Raw genomic sequence first — 24,348 nt, 5'->3', positions numbered from 1 at the left:
AGAACTTGGTATGTGCATATTTTGATTTGGTATATGGACATTTTAACAAGTTTAATCCTTTAATAGATACTCTTTAAAATGGAGTCTTACTGTATGTATATGCTCTTAAAGGGAAACTTGTATGTATATGTTTACAATATGTAAAAGGCATTCTTTATTACTTAAGTTGAGGTCTCCATGGTAGTTATCCTCACCATCTTACTGTCTCTGGCAGTAGTCTTGGAAGAAGTTTCCTGGTAAGTAGCTGAAAGGTCACAGTCTTTAATCAACACTACTTGATGTATCATTGTTTGATTCAGCAGAATTTCCCCGTTATGAAAAGGGAAGATTGTCTTAGGGTACTAACAGTTGAGTTGCTAATTCTAATCTCCTTTGTGACTACATCTCCCCCCCCCCCCCCCAAAATCAAGCCATTTTGTTATGGTTTGTTTTAAGTTACCTTTCATTTACTTTCTAAACAGTTTCCAACTATTTTACTACCCCCCCCCCCACATTAATTTGAAACATTTGGGTATTATTTTTCAAATCAGTACTATATTGGGAGATCTCTCCCTGCTTGTGCATCCAAGGTCAACATGGGAAAACTACATTTAAAACAAAACACAGTCTTATATTTTGAAACTTAATTGAATAAAGTCATGAAGGTGACTTTTTTTATTTGTAAGCCTTTTTTTATTTGTCCTGTAGTAAATTGGATAGTGTGCACTTAGAGGACTCTTGGTTTTTATATTTCAGAATGCCCATCACTTTCCTAACTTGGGTTGGTGGGTCTCTGATCTAGCCCTGAGCTTATTTTCTTAACTTAACTACCTCTTGGCCATAGATGTAAAACATTAGAGCTGGAAAGGACCTTCAGTCTCTATCCTCCCTGAAAGCTGCTGTGGAATTCCTAGGCAGAGCTAACTGAAAATTTGACAGAACTTGACTTTGAATGATCTTTAATTGCTGAAGAATACAAAGTCATATATAATTTTTCACTGACAAGCTAAAGTAAAGCAATTTAAATTTGACTAATAGTTACTTCAGATTCTGCTCCACCTCTTTCTCTACCCACCACTGTTTGTTTTTCTTATTCTGTCCTCTTTCTTAATGTCTTCATTAATTTGTCATAATTTAAGACTGAAGTGTATTTTATTATTATATTTGTCAAAGCTTCATAGCTCATTTCCCTCATTTAAAAATAATGGAATATTAATTTCTTTTTTTTTTTAAGGGAAACTCCCTTCCCTCATCCCACAACTTGCTTTTAATTTATATGCCCTCATCCCTCAATTCCCTTTCAACTCCTAACCCTAGTGTTAATTTGTATAAGAAGATAAACTTCTAAAATGTTAGAGAAACTGAGTTCCAAATTCTGAAATACAATGTTCTTTACTCCCTAGTCAGTAGAAATAATCTTTCTTTGTGTTTATTATAGAATCATAGGTTTCCTGAAGACCTGAGTCTTTATAGGGACAAGTGATCTAAATTTTCAGTTATTGCCAAGAGTGACAGTGTGATCTTGACACTTCTTATTCTGTTAATTACAGAAAAGGGAAAGAAAATACCCTAAGAATGAGAGAGTAGGATTTCTTTCATATAAAATTAATTCTTCTTTGTTTTAAAAACCTTTCAATTTTCTTTACTGGTGCCTAGCATCTTTTTGAATTTTAAATGAGTAAGTTTTCACTTTGTTTATATGGACAATATAAGAAAATAGTTTTAACTGGAACTTCTTAAGTATTATTTGCACCATGCATTTATTTTTAAAATATGCCCATGGGGTTTTGGGGCTTTTGTACCCATGTCTTGGTGTCTTTAGACTTCTTTTTTACTCAAGTTTTGGTAAGGAAAAGATCTGTGTGTTTGTGTCTTTGTGAGTGAAATTTTTTTCTAACCTACAAAAAAGTACAGAGATGAATATATAGAATAACAGCATTTGAAAATGAACCTGAAATGTTTCCATTACATATTGAAAGTTGGTACATGAGTTAGCCCTTCTAGAAGTATTTTTAGAGAACATAATATTGACGATTCTACATCTTTTAGAGTAAGGGATAATGGTATTTCAAAGAATACAGTTTCTCCAGGATAAAAAAATCTTTTTAAGTTGAATTCTTTGAGTAATAATTTTAGATATTTTTAACCTACATATATGGATGTTATTCTTACTTAACTTGCTTATTAATTTGACACATTTTCAACATAAATGATTAGCTAACTATAGAAGCCCGGGTTTTTGTTAACAGAGATTATTAGTAGAGAAACTTGTCACTTTTTTAAAAAAAAATTAGTACTCAAATAATACAAGTTGAAGAAAGGTTCCCTTTTTAGCCTGTGCATATGCTGTGTGCTTTTGGTCAGAAGCTAATTTTGAGCATTTAGCTGCAGACCTTTTGGGTGAAGCAAATAACTCTAAAAACTCAGAAGGTCTGTTTGTCCACGACCCTCACAGAAACTTGTCAATTGGGTTTTGAGTAATTTATGATGCTTGCTTGGTGTTGTATCTTAGTGCAAAGTAATGGTATGTGTAGTTTTCCTGAAGTAGGAGTTTGGTCCTGCTACCAGTGAGGCATTTAAAAAATTTCTTTTAAAGAGACAAGGAAAAGTCACAAACTAGAGAAACCTGTGAGTGACTAAAGATTGACTTTGTGAAACTTAGCTGTACTACTGTACTGTACTGTACTTTCTGTACAGTAAACAGAACCTGGTCCTAGTACTATTCATGTAAAGTTTTAGTAAGGACAGGTAAGTCAAATGAAGAAATCAGACCTTTTGTGTCTAGCTATGGAGAACTTGAGATCCCAAAAGTAAAAATCGCTGCTTAGACCAATAGTTAGGTAGCTGTGGGAAAGGGAAAGTAAACTTGTTGATTAGGTATGTATAGTGATTAAATTAAATTAAATCATGGAGTTTGTTGAGGCTGAGAATACTTTCATGAAGCTATGGAACTTTAGAATTTTGGTGTCTTGACCCCTTGCTTCTAGGAATGATTATCTGCCTCATTTCTTCCCTTAAAAAGTCCAGATAATGAGACAGTACAAATTTCCTGGGATATAGGAGTCAGAAGTCCTGGGTTCAAATTCTACCTCCAGCCTTATTACTTGTGTGACCTTCAACCAGACACTTAGCCTTTTGGGGGCACAAGTGTCCTCGCTTGTAAAATGAGGGGGTTGGCTACATTATGGCCACTAAGGTCCCTTCCAGCTCTAGCTGTGGTCCTTCCATCCTTCTTAGCACGTTCCAGCATGTCTTATGTCTTACAGTCAGAAAGATTTTTCTAAGGGACAAACCACATTGCTTTTGTTTCCATGAATTTAAAATTCTTGTCACTGGGAATTCAGGTCCACTAATGTAGACTGTTTCTGGCATTGGATGCACAGGTGATCATGATATAACATAGCAGAGGCTCTTTGGTGTCTTTAAGCCATATAGGGAAAACATGACCAGATTTCATGACCCTTGGTTTCCTGAAGACTTGTAACATGTGTCATGACAGTGCTTAATTCTTATTTCATGTACCTAACCCTCTGCATGATGCTCATTGTTAACTCCATAGTCATCTACCCTGGTTAAACTTGGGCCCAGTGGGTTGGTAGCGAAAGGGAAGGTTTCTTTTCTCCCTAAAATGGTCCAAACAAGTATCTCTAGCCCACAGTGTATTTTAATGTGTTGGGAGAGCAGAGGAACTATTTTAGGGTTATTGTAAAAAAAAGCTCAGTGTCTGAGGGATTCTGGAATTTGTGGGTTAATGTATATACTTACAGAGTTAAACATTTTGTTCTCTACCCTTATTGTAGTCTATCTGATTTATATTGCTTTCGAGTATACTGCCTTTGGAAGCTTTGGGGAATGGAAGAAACTTTTTTTTTTTTTATAGTAACCAAAATATGACTCATCCTGGCATATTCACCAAGATTTGATTTTATAACTGTCTCTAACATACTAAGTTTTAAATTTAAATTAGTTTATCTAATTTTCTTGGTGACTAGCAACTAAACCCATACCTTGAGGAATGGATAATTTTGAATGGTGGGTTTAAGTTTTCTTTACAGTTTAAAAAGTTTTTATTCTCTCCATGTTTACAAAATGTTGGTAACTCCTGGGATAACTTTTAAGGAACTTTACAGGATGGCAAAAAAATTGGTTTTTTTTTTATCAGCAGAGATTTTCTTCATCTTACTGTAGGGAAAAACTTAAGATAGATCTTCACTGTTAATTCAGATTGTTGTACGTGGCTCATATGGAGCCAGAATTGTTCAGAGTATACCTGTGTGGGTATTTGGTATACTCTCCCTAGATAGTGGAGATATGCACAGTGACTACTGGAAAGCCAGCCCAGAACAGTAGCATGGTGAGGTTAGCCAAAATGAAGGCCTAACAGTGTCTTTAGATTCTACTTGAATTGAAATCTGTTGTATTATATAGATAAACATGGACATTCTGTGGGTGGTTTGCCTACACTTTTAAGTTTTCATTTCTAGTGTTTACTTTGTTAAAATCAGATGATTTAGATTTCAGAATGTTTTAGACTGATCTTCAAAATCTGTATTAGAGACATATTAGTAACGCATGTTTAGTAGTTTACACTGTAAGAGGGCGCATAGTTTAAATAGAATGCCAGTTGTGCAAGTGAGCTCCACTTCAGAAAATGGAGATTAGGAATGACAAGAAGCTAGATGTTTTTGGACTATCAGATAAGTTAGTTAATTTAAGTTATAGAGGAGTAGTTAATGTTATTGTATAAAGTGTGGCTATAGTCTTCCTGTTTTTCTTTTACTTTAGTTTCTACTGGTTCCCTTGCTCAGCAGTATGCCCATCCTAATGCTACCCTGCACCCACATACTCCACATCCTCAGCCTGCTGCCACCCCCACTGGACAACAACAGAACCAACATTCGGGGAGCCACACTGCTCCAAGCCCTGTGCAGGTAAGGTGATGCCAGTCAGGGTTTGTGTTGGAGCATGTGGATGACATGGCAGCCCTCCATTGTTATTGGAGCCAATATTGAGAATGGTATACAAAGGTATTATTACTGTTTAAAACAAGAACTTTTATTTGGAACTCTATATCTAAAGGTTGAGTTCTTTATAGGTTAGTTCATGTAATATAAATTTTTATATGACTACTTACAAATCATTTACAGAGGTAAATACAAATTTAGTCTTTAAAATTTAATTTATGACTCAAAAATAAATTTTTTTCATCTTCAAATGTGAATAATCACTGAGAGATCATAATAATGGTTCTTTAAGAGAGAGAGTTGTCTACACTGGAAAAGCCTATTCCCACATTCTTCATTTGAATTTCTATAAAAACATTGCTTTGTTCTCAAAAACTTCAGTTATGGGAGGCTCTCCTGGAAGACATAGGGTTTTTTTTTTGTTTTTGTTTTTTAGGTTTTTGCAAGGCAATGGGGTTAAGTGGCTTTCCCAAGGCCACACAGCTAGGTTATTAGAAAGTGTCTGAGGCCGGATTTGAACTCAGGTACTCCTGACTCCAGGACCGGTGCTCTATCCACTGTGCCACCTAGCTGCCCCAAGACATAGTTTTTTATTGAAAATTAAAATGAAGGTTTTAAGTCTGCAGAGACAAAATTATTCGTAGGAAAAACCTCTTTATAGACAAAAGTTTTCCCAGGGTTGGTTGTCATGCATTGGATTACAATAATTGTCATCATAGGAGGGGCTATTCAAATAGAAAACTCAGCTCCAACTGAGTGTTGAAAATAAGTGGAAAACTCCCAGAGGGCCAAAGGAGGAAAAGGGATTACTCTTTTTTAGGCTTTGTGCCAGGTTGGGCCTTGCTGTTGTATTGCTCTAGAGCTCTTCCTTGGGCTGTACTGTTTCAGATCCTAGAAGAAAGTTGGAGCTTTAGGCCATTATGTGATCTGTGCAGCTATCACTGAGCAAGAGCTCTCTGCAGCCTATGTTGGGTCCGCCCTGCCCTGCTGTGAGCATCTCCTCACTCAGGTGTCCATCACTGCACTGAACAGGGTCAGCAGCAGGTCTAGGTCTGGCTCTTGGATTGTGTCTTTTTAGTTTTCAGAAAGCTGATCTGGGGCGGCCCCTTTCCTGGCCCTGGCCCTCCTTTGTCTGTGTGATCCTCCTCCAGTCTCTTCGTGAGGGGGAAGCGTGCTGGTCACTAATTCTTCCTTCCTCTTGTTTTGTAGCACCATCAGCACCAAGCTGCCCAGGCCCTTCATCTGGCAAACCCCCAGCAGCAGCCAACCATTTACCACGCTGGTCTGGCACCGACCCCACCTTCCATGACACCGGGCTCAAATACACAGTCTCCACAAAATAGTTTCCCAGCAGCACAACAAACAGTCTTTACGATTCACCCCTCTCATGTTCAGCCTGCATATACCAACCCACCCCACATGGCCCACGTACCTCAGGTAAACCAACTTTAACCACCTTTCTGAAGACCAAGTAGAATGTCAAGATTCTCAGATTATCAGCAAGCAACCAGACATTCTCCAAGCTAGAAAAGCCCATGTGTGAAGCTCTTTACCTGTCTCTCTTTATCCTTCAAATACATGTGATCTAGCCATCAATGAATGTTTGTGTGGTTTTATAATGGGAGAAGTTGTGTAGTAGCAAGTTCACTAATGTCCCACAATTGAAACGTGAAGACTTTCTGTGGAGTGCAACGTCTCTTCCTTCTCTCTGTGTCTGCTTTGCTTTGTTTCCATGGCTTCCTTGTTGTGAGGATGAAAGGTCTGGGAGCATCACACATCTTCTGCTCCCTTGAAGTGGCTTACCCTGGGTCTGGCGGCTAAAACACTTGAGTGTGTGTCCTCCAGATGAGGTTCTCCCGGAGGCCTCCTGACTTCTCAGTGCTCTGCTTCATGAAAAGCTGGGCCCTTGGGGTCAGTGCAGCCTGCTAGGGGTCAGAGAACAGGGCCTTGGGGGAGGAGAGTGGGGTCTCTCTTCTGGCAGCGCATGGGGCTTGGTGGCCCCCTTAGGCTTCTCAGGGTGGTCTCTGATGGCCATTTGTGTTAAGAGACGAAAGGGAGGAGTTACTTAGGAGGTGGTTTGCTGAGGGTGAAAGTGAAGGGAGGGCACCTGGGCACTGAGCTTTCTTGCAATCATTTTAGCAAGTTGGTATGTGTGGTTTTTCTATGAACTAAACCTTCTGGATATTAGAGTCTTCAAGTTCTAGCTACTGATAATACCCAGCACCAGTTTTGGTCCAAATGGTATTCTTAAGGGATCTGAGTGTTTAGTGTTTTTCCCATTAAAATGGCATGGATGGGGGAGGGGGATCAGGATGACCTTCCAGTTGAGGTATGGCTTTATTTAGTTATCAAGTGAATTCCTAGGCGTTAAAGATCTATAATGGTGCCTAGCATGTGTTGGAAAGTTTGGATCTCCTGACCTAGCAGAGTTTTTAGGCTAGGATACAGCATCATAGCATCTTATGGGGTTGGGAAAATGCCTAGACAACCTTGAGTGTGACCTGGACAATTAAGATTTTAAGTATGTTTTTATGTAGGCTCTTTGAGGTGCTCTGGAAAATTTGGCAGTTGAAGAGAAATATGAGCTTGAAGCCAAGGTGGGGGTCCAGAAGACCTCCCCTTGGGGTGGTTTCTGAGCTAATACTCTAGGAAGAGCAAAAACACAAGACCTGCAAGGGAGACCCCAAAATGGCACAGACCTTTCTGAAATTTTAGCAGGAAAGAGTTCTAAAATAGCCCTTTATATTTTGGGGTCAGGATAAGGGAGAGCTTTTCCTGGCACCACTGTCTCACTCACAACATAACTGGGGGACAAATCATTTGGCTTGACCTTGTTACCATCTTTGAGTTGTGGTCAAGTTAAGACTAAAGAATCTCTTACACTTTCCATCATTCAGCATCCTAGCAAAGCTGCCAGCAAGTGTAAAACAGCCTTAAACAAAGTGCTCTTTAATTCTCCTTTGCCTACTCTTCATGGAGGTGTTCGGGAGGAGTAAGCAGGGACTGTGGCTAGAGATTAGAAGGAGAAAGATAAACTGTTTGTACATTTAGAGAATTTCATGAACTTGAGTGATAAATTTCTGAATAGTCAAGTTTATTGCAATCTCTCCTTCAGAAGAATGTTGTCTTTCAAGTAACTTCAACATCGCATACCTGTCAGTATCTAATTTGTGCCTGATAGTAAGCTTTGAAAGTTCAGATCACCCCTTAAGTCACTGCCGGTTGCAAGAGGCTTTCCTCTTTGAAAATATCATGAATGTAGTTATTCCGATGATCAGCTATGTGTACAGAATTAGGATAGGAGATGCCCAGATTTAAGTCCCAATTTTCAAACATCTGTTTGGTGCGTGCTATATTCTATATGGTAGAATTCTATCCTTGGTTAGAGTATGCTTGCTACTCGGTCAGTTGTAACAAAATAGGGAGTCTACCCTGAGAAAGCAGGCCCTCAGTGTCAGAGATATAACATCCCTTCAACCTTCAGCAAAATGAGAACACAGTTGACATGTTGTTTAAGCCAAAGATGTTGCCTGTTTGCGTAAATGAGCTCTTTGTTTCAGGCTCATGTACAGTCAGGAATGGTTCCTTCTCATCCAACTGCTCATGCTCCAATGATGCTAATGACGACCCAGCCACCTGGCGGTCCCCAGGCCGCCGTCGCTCAAAGTGCACTACAGGCCATTCCAGTCTCGACAACAACGCATTTCCCTTATATGACGCACCCTTCAGGTGAGGCGTGTGTGTGCAGGGGCCGGTCCACCGCAAAGCATTTTCTCCAATGTTGAATGACAGTGAGATCTTGTTTGAGAATAGGCCAGATTGGTCAGTGTGTGCTCCTGAGACATAGTGAAGCTTCTCTGGCTACTCGTGTCTGTGATGTCAAGGAGAAGATGAGGCGTGTTCTCTGTAGGGAGGGCATGCAGGCTCTGGAGTGTTGAGAAGCAGCGTCCTTCTGGGTAGCTGACGTATGCATTGTACTGTGGTGGCCTTCCTCGCTATGACAGGGAGCTTGGCATGGGGGGGGTTGCTCTAGCACAGTTTGAACCTAGGCAAACTTTGGCAAGTCACTGGTGGAAAGTGCGGTGTGCAGTGTGCGCAGGGGTGGTAGCTGATCCCCGAGGGAACAAAACCCTCCCTGCAGGTGGACTCGACTGTCTGACGGCTGCTATGGCAATATTTTAGTCTGACCTTTTGAATCTAAAGCAGATTCTAGTGCTTGGCTAATTTGGGGGTAAACGTGGCTTCCCCCCACCTTCTCTGTTTCCCATGAGCAACATGAAATCAGCTTGGAGCATTCTAGGAAATGGTGTATCTGCCAGTTTGACCTGTGTGCCCCTTGGTTGTAGGTGGGAGGGGAAGAGTAAACCTGATTTTTTTTTTTTTTTTTTGTTTAAGCTGATATTCTAAGGATAGCATGAGGCTATATGTGTTGCCAAAACATTAGAGAAATTTGTGTGGTCCTGCCAGTTTTCTGTTTAAATATTCACTCTTCTTTTTTGCAGTACAAGCCCACCACCAACAGCAGTTGTAAGGCTGCCATGGAGGAAGCAAAAGGCCAAATTCCCTCCTCCCTTCTACTGCTTCTACCAACTGGAAGCACAGAAAACTAGAATTTCATTTCATTTATTTTTTAAAAAATTGATTTCTCGTAACATCCAATAGGAATGCTAACAGTTCACCTTGCAGTGGAAGACATTTGGACTGAGTAGAGGCATGTAGGCCCTTGCGGGTATCCCGTAATTCCATGCAAGTGCCCCAACTCTGCTTGCTGAAAACTGGAAGTTATTTATTTTCTAATGACCCTTCAAAGTCATGAACTCATCAGCTAGCAAAAGAAGTAACGAGTGATTCTTGCTGCTATTACCGCTAAAAATCAAGACTTGGAAAGCCCCTTTTACTAAACTTGAAAAAGGTTCAGTAAATTCTTATCGTCAAACTGATGGATTATTATTTATAAATCAAGTTTGATGAGGTGATCACTGTCAGCAGGCAGTGGTGCAACTTTTAAGTTAAGGGAAACACTTTTACTTTGTAGATAATATAAAATAAAAACTAAAAAAAAATTTAAAAATAAAAAAGTTTTAAAAACTGATACAAGTTAATGTGTGTTTGTATAAGCTACTTTTATTGTAGTTGATTATCATCTTAGCTTAAAATAAACTAGGAGGGATGTTTAGCAGGTACCCTTTAGTCTGCTTATTTAATACCTAAGAAAGGGATTGCTAAATGTTTTCTCCTTTTTAGTATTGCTCATGTCATTTTCTGAGCTTAGCTTATTATAGCCTTGTTTGAGAGAGATGCAGAGAGGATAGTTTTTCTGGTGACTTAAGAGGAATGTGGTGTGTCTGCTTCAAGGAAGAAGGCAATCCTCTAGCAGGTGGAACCCAGCTGGACCCTCAGGAGGAAAGGGATTCCTGAGCTGAGACTGGCAACCCTCAGTAGTGGGGGCTGCAGTGTCTGGCCAGTCTGCCGGCAGGGGGGGCACGAGGCTGCCCATGAATGCCTTAACTGGCTTTGGAGGCTATTGAATTCACATTGACTGCCAAGTCACGTGGCGGGAGGCTGAAGAAAGCAAGCAACTCTGTTGGCAGTGAGTGGATTTCATAGAGAAAAACCACAAGATCAAGAATGAAAGCACTTAGGATACTCAGTGACAAGACAGAGAGCTTCTGAAAATTTTTTTAATTCATTTAGCAGTTTGTACATTAGAGCAAAATCTGCATCATTCCAGAATAAGTTATTTGATTGATTACAATTTGTCCATGCTTTCCCCTGGGGCCTGTTCTGTTATTACAGATGTCATGTGGACTAACCTCTCCCACAGGGATAGTGAAATACATGACAAATAGGCCAAAAGCTTTAAAGATACAAGATGAATCTACTTTCTGTGTCTCTGTAAAGTGCATTTTTTATACCTAAAAGAATGCACTACTCATTCTAGCCCAACAAATGTTGGATTGAAAATGCATGGTGTTGAAAGACTAAGGATAATGGAGTATACTGTTGAGCCCTCGTTGCTTGGGGGGGGATGGGGGTGGGGGCGAGCCAGCCGCCATCTGTAGAGAATACAACAAGCCAAAGGCAGAAAGCATGGAGTCAATGGCTTAGGATGGAACCATCCATGATCATTTTGCAAGCTCAGTAAATGTTACGTAAAAAATAGTGCTCTCTGGTCCACAACATTAAAAATGGTTGTTATTCCTCTCTACCACAGGATCCAGAAATTTAAAGAGGCAGAGGATTTATACCAGATAAAGACTATTTGGATTGCTGGTCTAGAATTCAAGGCAGGTTAGTGGGCTTAATTCTTTGGTGCTGATGATTTTTTTTTCCTTTGAATTTCTTTGTCCAGTAACTAGACCAGATATAGAAAGCTCCAGAAAAACAGGTTAGAGGAGGGATATAGTAATTGGTACTGTAATTAATTCTCTTCACTGAAGCTGGGGGAAAAAATGGATAGAGTAACTTAGGAGCTGAAACTATTCTCAGAAATGTGAAACTCATCCTTAGCAAGGATCTTGAGAAAAGTTGCTGCTTTGTGTGGCTGGTTCATCAAGAACAATGTTGCTCAGAATAAAGGTGGGTTGAGGAAGGAGACTTGGTGTGATGGCACGTAATACAGGAGCTCCAGAGAAGGTTTCCCTGTTGGGTGGTCATGCTTGTCCTCAGGAAGCTGCCTAGGGAAGGGGCAATGCTGTGAAAGCCATCAGGGTTGGGGCAGCCGCCTGCCAAGAAAGACAAGGACATTTTTCTCCTGTCTTTCCATATCCTCCAGCTGGCACTGTTGCAGAAGAAAGAGAAGGTAGCAGTTTAGTGTCACAGAAGCTCATTTTTTGTGAGATAATGCATTAGAGCAGTTTAATCTGGGAGCCTTGGGTGGGGGTGGGGGGACAAATGAGAGTTTGAATACTTTGTATTGAAGCAATATGGGTATGTGTTTGGGTGAGAGGACTTACCCTCTTGAAGGAACCCATGCTCTAACTGCAAATACCTTTCATTATGTTCACTGAGGTGGTTGTGCTGAGGAGCTGATAAAAAGTATAAAGGACAGGCCAATAGATTATCTGGTCCAAGACGAATTCCTTCTGTAGGGCTGCACTACCATGGCAACGACCACCAGCCTTTGGTGGAGAAGCCGTAGAAAGGCTAGACAGATAACTCTCCACCTTTATTGTTTTACAAGGGGATAAGTGTAAGACCTGGACCTGTAATTTCATTGATTAGACCTTTCATTCTTTTAAGCCAGCTCCTTTTCTGCATTTAGAGAGTTGCCTTGAGCTCTGAGGAGGGAAGTGACTTGCCCAGGATCACACAGCCAGGATGTGTCTGAGTCAGGAAACGACTCGGGTCTTCCTGTGCCAAACTGGAAAAGAGATTCTTTTAACACTTTTGATCACGTTGGTAATTAGAGCCTTTGATCATGTTAGTACTTAGTGGTGAGCTGTTGAAAGGAAGGGCTTTCTTAAAGTAGGAAATTGAAAGGCAGGTGCTGGGACCTGAGAGAGCCCTTGTTGCTATTGGGCAGCCAGTTACAATTTCAATCCTCATTCCGAGAAGAATGATAAAAACAATTCATTCTGCATAGCACTTTCCTTAGAACAATTTTAGAACTAGATTTGGGATTATAAATTAGGCTGGTTGCTGGCTGGGCTCTGAATAATACCAAGGAACTATCCACATCACTATTCCACAACCTAGAGGAAAAGGAAAGCTGTAATGATTAGGAATCCCACAGAATAATAATTGGGAAATTGTACTAAAAGCTGCTTGTTCGAGCATGTGTAGTTGTACAAATTGTGTGTGTTGAATTTGTAGAGAAGTTGGATTTTAGCTTCTTAGGTGAGAGGAGGGGAGTCATGAAAGTAGCAACAAAAGTTTTCTGGCTCATCATGAGAGCAACTGTGTCTCTGTTCTGTCATCGTGCTCTTTGTGGCTGTGTCCCCACACTGGTTTCATGAGTCAATCCCTGAGAATTTTCTAGTGGGTCAAAGGGAAAGAAAGGTAGAGAGAATAGGAACTTTGAAGATCTCATTGAGATTTGGAGAGGTATATGGGTGACTTTTTATTTTATCTGGGTCTGCACATATGTCTTTTTCACCAAAATCACATAGATCAATGAAGCAGTGACTGGCCAGCTTGCAAACAGAACAGGAAGTTTATTATGCAGTGAATACTCCACACAGTCTTACTGGCCATGGCCCTGAAGTGATGCTAGCTTTCATTTTAGGTCCCATAAGAAAAATAACTCCTTCATGAGATCATTGGAAAAACTACCAGAATTTAAGAGTGGTGTGGGCACTTCCCTACCTTTAGTGAAGAATTTCATTCAGAAGGGTCTGGGAATCACGATTCTCTTCTTTTCCCACTAATGCCCACCAAGAAGTTATCAGAAGCCAGTTCTTTATAAATAAGGCACCAGGATAAAACTCTTCCCAAGGCAGTCAAGATTTCCGTTTACCTCAAGACGTGACGGATGTGACACACTTCACTTTTTGCAGTTTGTTTCTGATGGCAACCCATTGTCATTTTTAGAATGGAAAAGTGATTTTTCCTGAGAATTCATGAGTGGACTGTAACGGGCCCATTTGGGCATGGAACCATAAACTAGTGAAGTAACGTTAGCATATTGTTTAACTACAAAAATAGCATTTTTATTAGTCTAAACAGTGCAATAAAAAAGCAAGCAACCGTTTAGGTTAGAAACCTCCTTTAAGAATTAATCTGAGGTAAAGGTGTGTGTGTGTGTGTGTGTGTGTGTGTGTGTGTGTGTGTGTTCATGTTAACATTTCACATAAGCCTCAAATCTGCCCTTCATTCTGAGAGTGCAGGTGGAAGCAAGTGTTAGCCAAAGCAATGGCAAGCTGTGGCAGGAGACATGACTGTCCCGCCTTTTCTTCTTCCTTAGCTGTGACATGAGTTTCTATTGAAATAGAAAAAAAAACAATCTCAATTTGTATTCTGGGGCATTAGTGTTTAGGCTTTCTTGACCCATTTCATAGAAATTTGTCCAGTTGTCTTTGCCTGTTTGTTCATGAAAGGAAAAGTAGGTTTTCTGCCCCGGCCTCTGTACTCCTGTCTCTTAGCTTGTGCAGCCCAAAGGGCTGGGCTGGGGGAGGGGGGCTGGGGGAGGGGGCTGGTATGCAGGGTGCACCCTCCCTCCCAGAGTCCAACCTTCATCAACAGCACTTCAAAGCAGTGTGAATATGGGCAGCTCAACAGCAACTACTTCTGTAAACAGGGATTAGAAAGTTGTAGAGTAAAAACAATAGTAAAAGGATTAAACAGGCCCTTTAACAGGCCTAATAAGGTCCCATCCAAACTGGAATTAACAATCAACAGCATCCCTTGTACAATCTCTGTCTAGCAAGAAGAAAGATAAAGAGGTACATTCAGAAGTCCCCAGCTCTACAGGTAAAAGTGCATGATGCTTCTGTGAGGTGGGGGTGGGGGGGTGGGGGTGCTGCCAAGCAGAGGAGGAGGAGGAGGAGGAGGAGGAGGAGGAGGAGGAGGAGGAGGAGGAGGCTGCCACCAGCCAGGCTTCAGAGAGGCGTGTACTGATTGTCTATGGCCCGGATATGACCCCTGTTAGGGGAATCTATCTCATAATCTGAGTCCCGGGCTTGGCTTGTGGGCTCTGCTGACTGTTCCATGTGCCGGAGGCTGTTGGCCAGCTCCTCGGGTGGAGGCAACAGGTGGAAGATCTGCTCCGAGGGAGAGGACCTGGATGGCGGGAGGTCCTCGGGGATGAGCACATGGGGACAGCCGGAGGAAGTAAGGGGAGGAAGGCCCAATTCAGAACTCCAGCGATGGACAGAGAAGGGGAATAGAACTGTGTTGCTTGAACCTAGGAGACAAATGGGAGAGAAAAGAGTGGGAAATTTGGACACAACAGACTGAGCGGCCCCCAGCTGTAAAACTGTTTAATCTGTAGGATTAGGCGAGGGATCAGGAAGGGCTGCCCTCTCTTCTCCCAACCTTGCACAGTCTCACCTGGTGTGTGGGAGACAACCACCACGTAACTGGAGAGCTTGACGTCGCAGGCAGCCCCACACTCGAGGGGGATGGGGGAGCGCTGGAAGTGATGCAACATGTCCACGATGGAAGGGAAATGCAGGTGCTGTACCCGGCAGTGCCCTCGTTCGGTCAGGGACAGACGCAGATGCTGCCAGGGGAGGACGAGGGGAGAAGGACTGAGCACCAGAAGGCATTGGTCTAGGGGAGGGGTCCCCCTGCGCCTCCTCCCACCTGCTGCCCCATACCTTGGCTCTGCCCTGGAAGTTGAATGTGAGGACGTATTCTCCCCGGCGTGTCTCACTCTGGCGAACCAGGAACACTCCATGACCGGCAGGACCCTGTAGCTGCACTAGCTGAGCCGCCTTCACTCGGGAGATGGGGCCATGAAACCAGGGATAACAGGAGAGGAAGTGGTCGGTTTTCTGACAGGCCTGGTCAAGCGGTCCACCAGGTGAGGCACCTAGTGGAGCAGAGAATGGGAGACGTAATGTGCACGTAAGCACCCGGCGCCGAGGCCAAGGCCGAGCCGGGAAGTCTGGCTCCTTGGCATCCTAGAGAGAGGTCTAACTAGGCTAGGTGGTCATGGCCGAGGTCACTTCAAAGGACAAGGTGGAGAGGAGGGGGATCAGCAGTGTTGGAGACACCCCCCGCAGTGTTGTCTGGGACCCTTTACCTTGGTTAAGGGAGTCGGTGCTCCCGCTGGGGGAGTTGGCTATACCAGGGTCCGTAAGTGAGGGGGCATGTGATTCTGGGTCGGCTCCTTCTAATCTGCTGGAAAGGACAGAAGGGTTATTAGTGCCTGTACCTGCTCTGACCTCTTGCTGAAAGCACCACCTAAGGAGTGGCTTTCCTAGGGGGTTCCCAAGGGTAGAATCCCCTAGCCCCTTTGCTGTTCCCTGTTCTCCATGTGTGTCACAGATCTGCTTGGCAATGGTAAATGCTATAGTCCTGACAAGTCTGCTGCCTCCTTCAGCCCCGTTTCTTGAGAACCAGGATCATCCAACATTTCCTTCCTCCCAAGTCTATCCTGAAAACAACCATGATCTTCATGGGAAGGTGACTGTCTCAGATTAAAGAAGAGAATGACTAAAAACAAAACAAAACAAAACCCGAGATGTTTCATCAGCTGAGAAAGAACAGAATGGAGTTGGGGGCTTCCTTTGGAGTCATCTAAAGGTCTCAGGATGGTGGGGTGTCCCCTGTGTGGTTTGGGTCCTCAGGTACTGGTCACTTGCTCTGGAAGAGGGAAAAGGAGGTTCTTCAGATACCTACCCTCGGTTCATGCATTCTCTGATCTCCGCTGTCCAGGAATTCAGTTGCTGCTCATCTCCCGTCTCAAAGATGATGTCTGTTAAATTGTTCACCTGGATGCAAAGGAACAGTGTTGTCCCTCTTTGGTAGGAGGGCAAGAGGGAAGGGGGGAGTGAGAGGGAGGGAGGAAGGAAGATGTCGACCAGCTTACCTTGAGGACGAAGGTGTTGAGGTTGTCTGGCATTTCTAGTCGGGTGCATCTCCGGATCTCCTGGATGGAAGAACACGCAGCCTGGAGCTTGGCTTTGGAACCCTGTGGAACAGAGACAGGTTGCCCTCTGGTAGCAGCCTTTCTAACATGAGCTATTCCTTGTTCCACAAATACATGAGTTGGTTCCAGGCTCTGCCAAGGATTAGCTGGCCAGCTCCCTCCCTCTTTGAATTTCTTCTTTCCAGACAGCCTTGGAATGACATCCCAGGTCCAACATGTGCAAGCAATTGCTGCTTAGGCAGCAGGAGGGGTGCAGACAGGCTGGGCATGAGGCCTGCTGACCAGATGGACTAGTCCAGTCACTGCCTTCTCTTGCCCATCCCCCTGCACCCAGGAGGCAGTTTCTGGATGCGAGGAGTAGTTTAGCTGGCCTCCATCTTGGGTCCAGCCCAGCTGGGGTTAAGGAGGCTGTGTAGGTGCTGGATCCAGCCCCACCAAAAGAGGTAAGGATCCTTCCTGCATCCTCCAAGGTCTGTATGGCCCAAGATAGAAGCCTCGTGTCCACTTGGGTGTTTGTTTAATGCTTGCAGACCAAGGAGACAACAGTAGCCACAGCCTGGGGTCTAGTTCATTAACATTTTGACTTTGGTAGATTTGCAAGTGGGACCTCTTGGGAGGCCTTGGCTAAAGCTGCTTTCCCAGTGGTCAAAGCCTGTATTAGAATGTAAAGCCATTCAGTCTTAGGATGAGCAGAAAGACCTGGGTTGGGCACTTTTCCTAGGGACCCGGGCCTTCTCTTCCTCCTCAATCCCCTCTATACCCAACAGCTGTTTACATTTTTATGCTCACCCTCCCCCCCCAAAAAAAACTATCACAGGTTCTGGGTATATCTATTTAGGGACCATGGTGGGAAGGGTGTCGCCTTTGCTTGTCCAGTCATCCTTACGGCAGAAGTCCAATGTTCTTTCCCTCTCCCCGGCCCCTCCGGTTGACTGAGCCTCCTCTCTTCATCCACTTCCCCAGCTCTCAGGCCTGCCTTGCCCTACGCCTGGGCTCCAACCAGGCTCTAGTGTCGATTCCTTCCTGAGCTGAAGCTGGTGACTCATCCCTGGACTCGAAAAGGGGATGTGAGCCAGTCAGAATGAAACCAGATTTCCCTCCTGTGGAGGTTACACGGTCCCCACGGGAGCCCAGGGCCCAAGGCTGGCGAGGAGGAAGGGAGCAGCACAAATGAAGGTCTCAAGGCTCCATCCCAATTCTTTGCCACCGATGCTCCCTGTCCCTAGACAACTGTCTGTTCCCTAAGGAGTACTCCTGTGAGTTAGCACCAGGTTACTTGAAAGAGCATTATCTGAAGTCATTTGAGTTGGACATCAAGTCCGTTGCTCTGCTCAGTTTCTTTTCCTGTGAAATGAGGGACGGTGAACGAGGGCCTTCCCGATACTGCATTTTACCCATTTGCCTCCTGTGGCAGAGGAGAGGCTCAGTGAGGACACAGCAACCCCTCAACCATTTAACATTTCATCAGTCTGGCCAGTCCGATGAACATTGACCCAATACCTAAGATGACTTTTGCCTCTTTGAAACCAGGTTTTTCTGCTGAATTTCTGTAAGTACTTTGCTAACATCAACAGATTTGGAAAAGGAGGAATGGGAATGACCAGAAAAGAAGCTGGGTAGGGAGCGTTTGGTCATGGCTGTGTATGTGTGTGTGTGTGTGTGTGTTTGGGGGCATGGAATGTCACGTGATGTGTGGCTTTGTGGGTGTTCCACTAGGGCTTTGCTTCCCTGGATCCTCTTGGGGCAGGATCCCCTCCAGCCCACCCAAAAAGTGATGCCTGGTAAAGGACACATGCACCTACTCTCATTCATTCTTCCCAGCCCCTTGACAAAGCCCTTTCCATCACTGACCAGAAGAGAGGGAAGTAGTTTGTCATTCTTGTTCTTCACCAGTTACTTCCCCAGCTGGTGAAGATGAAGGAGAGTGAGAGCAGACTTTTCATTGGGTGGTTAAGGACTGAAGGGACAATTCCTGTTTTATGGATGTGTAATTTTGGAGGAAGTGATGCCTCAGATGCCTTCCAGCTCTGATCCCAAAGACTGGAATCCCTGGTCCCAGAGTTAGTAGGTATGACACGTGCTGCCAGTGCAGCCTGTCTCCAAACTGATTTCAGACAACTGCCTCCTCTGCTATCTTAAATGCTTGGGAGATCCTGACCAGGGACCCCTTATGCAGGCTCCTGGCTTGAAGAGAGAAATCTGCCCCAGGACATACTTCCTTCACAGGAGGATTCTCTTAAGAGTGTAGCCCCCATTAATCTATCACATACTATGTGTCGTTGCTTTTATGCAATAGATGCATTCTTACAAAACAGTGTACACCTAATCTTATTTTCAAATCCCTCAGGGTGGGAAGAATTGGGGAGGGGGGCTTCTAGAAAAGAAGCTCAACTCTGAAGTTTCGAAAGCAAATCATCCTACTTAATCTAATTTCTGTTTCTCTGGGCTCTGGAGGCTGATCTCTTTAGCTAGAGATTTCAATAAAAGGCTGCCTTGCCCCATTTGGGGCCTGAGAAGCACCTGCTATGCACTAGGGACTGGACTAACCCCTGAAGATACAAGAACTTACATTCAAATGAGAGACAGGTCTGCAAAAAGACAGCCTAAGTATAAAATGAACAACATGAATATGCAAAAATACAAAGCAGTTAAGTGCAAAGGGAGTGCAAGGAACCAGAAAAAGCCTTGACTCCATCTTAAAAGGATGAGTCCTTAAGTCTTGTCTGATTCTGACTCCATTTGGGGTTTTCTTGACAAAAACATTGGAGTGTTTTTAATCATTTCCTTCTCTAGTTCATTTTACAGATGAAGAAACTGAGGCAACAGGGTGAAGTGACTTGCCCAAGATCACCTATCTAGGGTCTAAAGGTAGAATTAAACTCAGATCTTCCCAGCACTCTATCCACTGTGCCATCTCACTGCCTGCCCTAAAGGATGACAGGGGAACTGTATAAAGACTGTGTAAGACCAAAAAGATAGTGGGGCAAGATGTGAAAGACTAAAGAGATCCTAATGACGATGGAAACCACTGGAATTGGCAGAGTATGGGAATGACAAAAAAAACCATTTGGACAATAGGGGAAAATGCTTTGGAGTGGAGAGAGACTTGAAGGAGACCAGTTAGGGGAGCTTTGAAATAATATTGGTGAAAGGAGATGAGGAGACATGAACTATGGGGTGAGACTCTTAGAGGGAGTGGAGGGAGGCACAGCTAAGGGTGGGACCAACTTGGTTCAAATGCAGCCTAGGGCTACTAAATGTGGTTGTATATATAGGTTGTAACAAGGTTGTATGACCTTGGGCATGTATGGGTTGTATGACCTTTCAATGGGCTTCAAGGGTTGAAGGTTAGCCTCGATGTCCTGACCACAAGTCCCATCAAACTTTTCCAGGATGAACATCTTGGGCAAAAGAGTAGGGAAAGAGAATGAATGAGGAAGAACCGTTCTTCCCTCCCCCCCCCAATCTCTGCTGCTCCCCTCCTCCCATATCTTTATCTTTTATATTTCCTTCTCCGATTTTAAGATTTCTCTGGGGTCATAAGACTAATGAAATCTACTTAGAAGAAAAACAGATGGGGGGGGGAAGAAGCCCCAAATGATAAGAACAGAGGATAGAAGTCATCTGATCACAAACCTGATCATTTCCCAGGCCCTGCTGAAGGAGGTCTGAATGTTGCCGCCAAGTTTCAGGCAGAGGGTGCTGTTCCTCCCTCACTTAAGTCTCAAAAAATTTTGCTTTGCTGGGGTTATTCCTCATGCCTTTTCCAGGGGCTTTCCAAATTCCTTCTTTCCTTCTCCCTGCCCTGCCCCCTTAAAATTGTTTTTCCCCTGCCATTTAGCAGAAAGGCCCTGAAGTATCCCCACTCTGACAAGCTCACCAGCCCTTTCCCAAGGCTCCCAGAAGTCGTGCTCCCTGATCTTTGCTTGGCAAAGCAGACACGAGGATATTTGAGTAGGGACCCTTCAAAGCAAAGATCTGAAACTTAGCTCTCCAGTATCATAGCTTATTTGTGGGTCTTCGTGACTTCAAAACCAATGCCTTGCCTTTCTTGCACGGGAGGTATCTGTCTTGAGTGCTCACACTTAGGGAGCCAAGAACCCATTGAGTCCAAGCCCACCCAAGGTAATTGTTTCAAAACCAATTTTCTACTAGTTGGGGAGACCCCTGGACCCTGCATATTGGGAAAACTTGCTCATCATTGGGGTTATGAACCAGCATGGTTTAGGGGAAAGGGTTGGAAGTGGAATAGACATTGCCCCCAGATACCACTGATAGGACCTTAGTGAAATCTTTTTTAAATCTGTAAATGAACCATGGTAGTAATACTTGTTGCTATAAAAAAAGAAATTCTGAGTTTGAGACTAAAATGAATTGTTTTAACAACAAATCTCCCTGGGAGGAGTTCTTTGTAAGGGTCGGAAAACAGGAATGATTTTCCTGGCCATTTCTGAGTGATGAAAGCCCATCAACATGTTTGGAACGGGGCAGGGAAGGTCTGAGTACCAGCACCTTCAGAGGCCAGTGCCCTTCTTTTCCCCTCTACACCCAGTCCCCCAATTCCCCCCCCCCCCATTCAGATGGAGCTGTAGTATTTGAGAGGATTAGAAACAAGAAGGGAAAAGATTCCAAGAATTCGGCCCCCAAGTCTGCAGGCTCAAGAATGTAATCTCTTACACCCGATGCTTCCTCTGAGCTCAGATGGTTGTTCTCTGCCAGCTCTGAGGGAGGAAGGGATCAGGACCCTCATTACCTCTGCACCCCCTCCTACCCACCCAACCTCCCGAGCTAGCTCAGGGTCTCGTGCCTCAACGGCAGAGATTTCACATCTTACTGCACAGCCTCTGAGGACCTTGGGAGACTGCCAAAGCGGCCCAGAACAAGAGCTCCCTTCCCCGGAACCCTGCTTGCCAGCTGGGTCCTGACCACAAGCAGTCCAACCAATGCCAACTGCTCATCTTGCTGGGCACCTGAACTGCCTTTGATCTGCCCTCTCTCCCCAGTTCTCCAGAATCAGTCAACCAAGATGCAAGACTAAAGACCAAAAAAATGAGATCTTGCCCACAATTCTTTTAAAGGAAAAACCATGTCTAAATAAAAGTATAAATGATTACAAGGTGAATAAGGAGCATTCTTGGGGAGAAGGATGGAGCATAAGTTTGAAAGCTGCCAAGGACTGCAGGAGGCAGAGGGAGTGGAAGAGCTTGTCACAAGTGCTAGGGACAGCTGCTGCCAAGATTCAGTGTCTTCCCAGATCCCCAATAAAACCTGGAATCTATGGTTCACCAGGTTATCTTCAGCCCCCCTCATCCAGATTCAGCCCTGGAGTCAGGAAGACCTGAGTGTAAGTCGAACCTCAGACACTAGCTGTTTTCCCTTGGGCAAGACACCGTGCCTCAGTTTCCTTATATGTAAAATGAACTAGGAAAGGAAATGGCAAATCCCTCCAGGAGCTGCCGAGAAAACTCCTAATGGGGTCATGGAGACTCAAAACAGGACTGAAAAGGGATGAATGCTTTGTGAGAAGGCCAGACTAGGTCTGGTCCCCATGGGGCCTTGTACACAGTAGCTAGCCTTTAATAGATGCTTGCCAAGGAGGCAGTGGAGAGGTAGTTGAATTTGGCCAGTGGAACTGGATTCAAATCCCAGCTGTCTCCCTTTCCTGTGTGGCCTTGAGCAACTCCCGTCTATAGATGGGGCTTGCCTTGATGGCCTCCGAAGTTCTTTCTGGCGCTAAACCTATGACTATGTTTACAACACCCACTGAATAATTTCCATGGCACTGGCCCTAGGAACCTGAGCAAGCCACTTCTAAGGCTCAGCATCGGCTAAAAGGTATAGCAACAGTTGAGGTATTTATTATTAAGCTCCTACTGTGTATCCGATGTGAAAATTATTCATGAGCCCCCAGCTCCCTCCGCATAGAACTGGGTGGAAGTGGGACGTTCAGCTTGTCAGAGAAATAGAGGCTGACCAGAAGGGATCTGGCTGATCCTAGTGGGGAGCAGATAATCCCCCCGCCCGGGTTGTGAAAACACCTGCTCTCTACCCCTTTCTAGGACAGGCAGAGACCCTCAAAACCAAGCCAGTTTGGGGACTGATTCCTAGCTTCCTTCCCTCCTTTTTGCTGCTTTGGGGTCACACTAGAGGCTGGGAGGAGGGGGGATGTTTTCACAGTCTATTTTGAGAAGACTAGGCAATGGTGTCCAGAGAGCCCAGGCCATCTCATAAAAATCCTAGACACACTTCCTATTGCCTCCAAGAGTAAATGTAGATTCCCAACCAGGATCTTGACTACCCTTCAAGTTTTCTGACTCCATGATGCCCATCCTTGCACTCCAGAAACCCAGAAGACCCTTCCCCAATTACACTGTTACATGTTGTCCATGCAGGTTCCCTTGAAGGTATGTGGCTGAACCCCTTGATGATGTTGCTTTTCTTTGTATACTCAGCATAATGTGCTACAAATAATGAGTTTAATAAATATTTGTTGACTGTTGACTGAATGGGCCTAATAGTTGTTTCCTATCAACAACCACAAAACCAACTCTCCTTTATGGTTTTTTTCCAGCAAGGAAAAAGGGGCGAGCCTCCTCCTGGCCCCTTTGGCAGTGGGCTCCAGGGAAGTCCAGTTTTTATTTGAATGCTGAATATGTTTTCTCACATCCCCTGGAGGGAAGTTAACTATCTTGTATGTCTTCCTCTTCTCAAAAAACCAATGACACAGAAGGTTTGAGTCCCTGGGGGTAAGGGGGTAGAGGTGGAAAAGGGGTGGTGGTGGAATGGGCCCCTCCCCAGGCGGTGGTCAGAGCTGAGGCTCCCCCCTTCACCCCATCACGTCAGCCAGACAAGGCTCAGGTTTCTGGCCCCAAGCTGCCTTTCCAAAAGGAAAACCAGACGATAATAAGGAACTGCTTTCCTTACCCCATAGGGAACAGTGGGGTGCCCAGTGGCCTTCCCAAGAAAACAATCCAATTGGTCCCCCTAGTCCCCAAGAGCCTCTGCTTGTCCACCTCCTCCAGTGACCTTGGCCAACCCAGATGTGATGGGGCTCCTTCTCACCCAGCAGGCCTTGACTTGATCACCTTCACCTCTGGCATTTTAATTATAATCTTACATTACAATATTATTTATGATATGATTATTATTTCATTATGATCCCATGGGGGTTCAACAAAGGACTTCACTTACCGGTGACCTTTGGCCTTGCCATGGCGCCAGTGAAGGAAGCAGGCACGGACTGTGATATACCAATGAGAAAATGAAGACTGGAGAGGAAGGGACTTAGCCAAAGCCAAGTTCACGCTGCTAATTGGCAACAAAGCCAGAAGTCAAAGTCAAGGCCCCTCCATCCTGGATCTGTCTGCAAAGGGCAGGTGGATCCAAAATATCCTCTTCTGTCTATTCCCACTGCCACCTGCATTCATTCACTAACCAGCTACAGGCGTTCATTAAAACCTAGCTCCAAGGGGATTTCTTCCTCTATTCTCTGGTTTAGAAAACAAGAACCGTGGCTCTAGAGTTAAAGGACTTAAGTTCAAATCTCATTTCTGACATTACTTGGATGACCTTGAGCAAGTCACCTCATCATTTATTTCCTCAACTATAAGAAATGGGAAGGGTGGTTTGACTGGATTCTGCTTGAGGTCCCTATCAGCTTACCACCTATCACCAACATCTTAAGGGGGAGGCAGCTAGGTAGCGCAGTGGATAGAGCAATAGCCCTGTAGTCAGGAGGACCTGAGTTCAGCTCCAGCTTCAGACACTTAATAATTACCTAGCCGTGTGGCCTTGGGCAAGTCACATAATCCCATTGCCTTGCAAAAACAAAACAAAAACCCCAATATCATAAGAGACAAGGTCTGTATC

At 44.2% G+C, this 24,348-nt stretch overlaps 2 protein-coding genes across 15 annotated transcripts in view; one reads left to right on the top strand and one right to left on the bottom strand.

The window, feature by feature from the left end:
- ATXN2 (ataxin 2) overlaps positions 1 to 10,964 on the top strand; it is a 108,623-nt gene extending 97,659 nt beyond the window's left edge. For 9 of the 10 annotated variants that reach the window (XM_074205725.1, XM_074205726.1, XM_074205722.1 and 6 more), the window contains 4 exons: positions 4,765 to 4,910; positions 6,153 to 6,380; positions 8,504 to 8,672; positions 9,446 to 9,574. In XM_074205725.1, coding sequence (XP_074061826.1) covers positions 4,765 to 4,910; positions 6,153 to 6,380; positions 8,504 to 8,672; positions 9,446 to 9,474 — 572 coding nt within the window. In that variant the 3' untranslated portion in view covers positions 9,475 to 9,574. Of the gene's footprint in view, positions 1 to 4,764; positions 4,911 to 6,152; positions 6,381 to 8,503; positions 8,673 to 9,445 lie in introns of all 10 variants that reach the window. The other variant, XM_074205719.1, reaches the window with a different exon arrangement.
- The window catches only part of SH2B3 (SH2B adaptor protein 3), a 102,065-nt gene continuing 84,218 nt past the window's right edge, over positions 6,502 to 24,348 (bottom strand). For 3 of the 5 annotated variants that reach the window (XM_074205729.1, XM_074205728.1, XM_074205727.1), the window contains exons 3-8: positions 16,420 to 16,521; positions 16,230 to 16,321; positions 15,631 to 15,728; positions 15,203 to 15,417; positions 14,934 to 15,105; positions 6,502 to 14,787 (exon numbers count right to left, since the gene is read on the bottom strand). In XM_074205729.1, the coding sequence (XP_074061830.1) occupies positions 14,483 to 14,787; positions 14,934 to 15,105; positions 15,203 to 15,417; positions 15,631 to 15,728; positions 16,230 to 16,321; positions 16,420 to 16,521 (984 nt within the window). In that variant the 3' untranslated portion in view covers positions 6,502 to 14,482. The remainder of the gene's footprint in view (positions 14,788 to 14,933; positions 15,106 to 15,202; positions 15,418 to 15,630; positions 15,729 to 16,229; positions 16,322 to 16,419; positions 16,522 to 24,348) is intronic. The other 2 variants (XR_012472273.1, XM_074205730.1) reach the window with 2 other exon arrangements.

This window comes from Macrotis lagotis, chromosome X, assembly GCF_037893015.1.
Source record: "Macrotis lagotis isolate mMagLag1 chromosome X, bilby.v1.9.chrom.fasta, whole genome shotgun sequence".
Classification (NCBI taxonomy): domain Eukaryota; kingdom Metazoa; phylum Chordata; class Mammalia; order Peramelemorphia; family Peramelidae; genus Macrotis; species Macrotis lagotis.
Note: the sequence above shows the minus strand (reverse complement) of the source record. Positions and strands in the feature narration are given on the sequence as shown.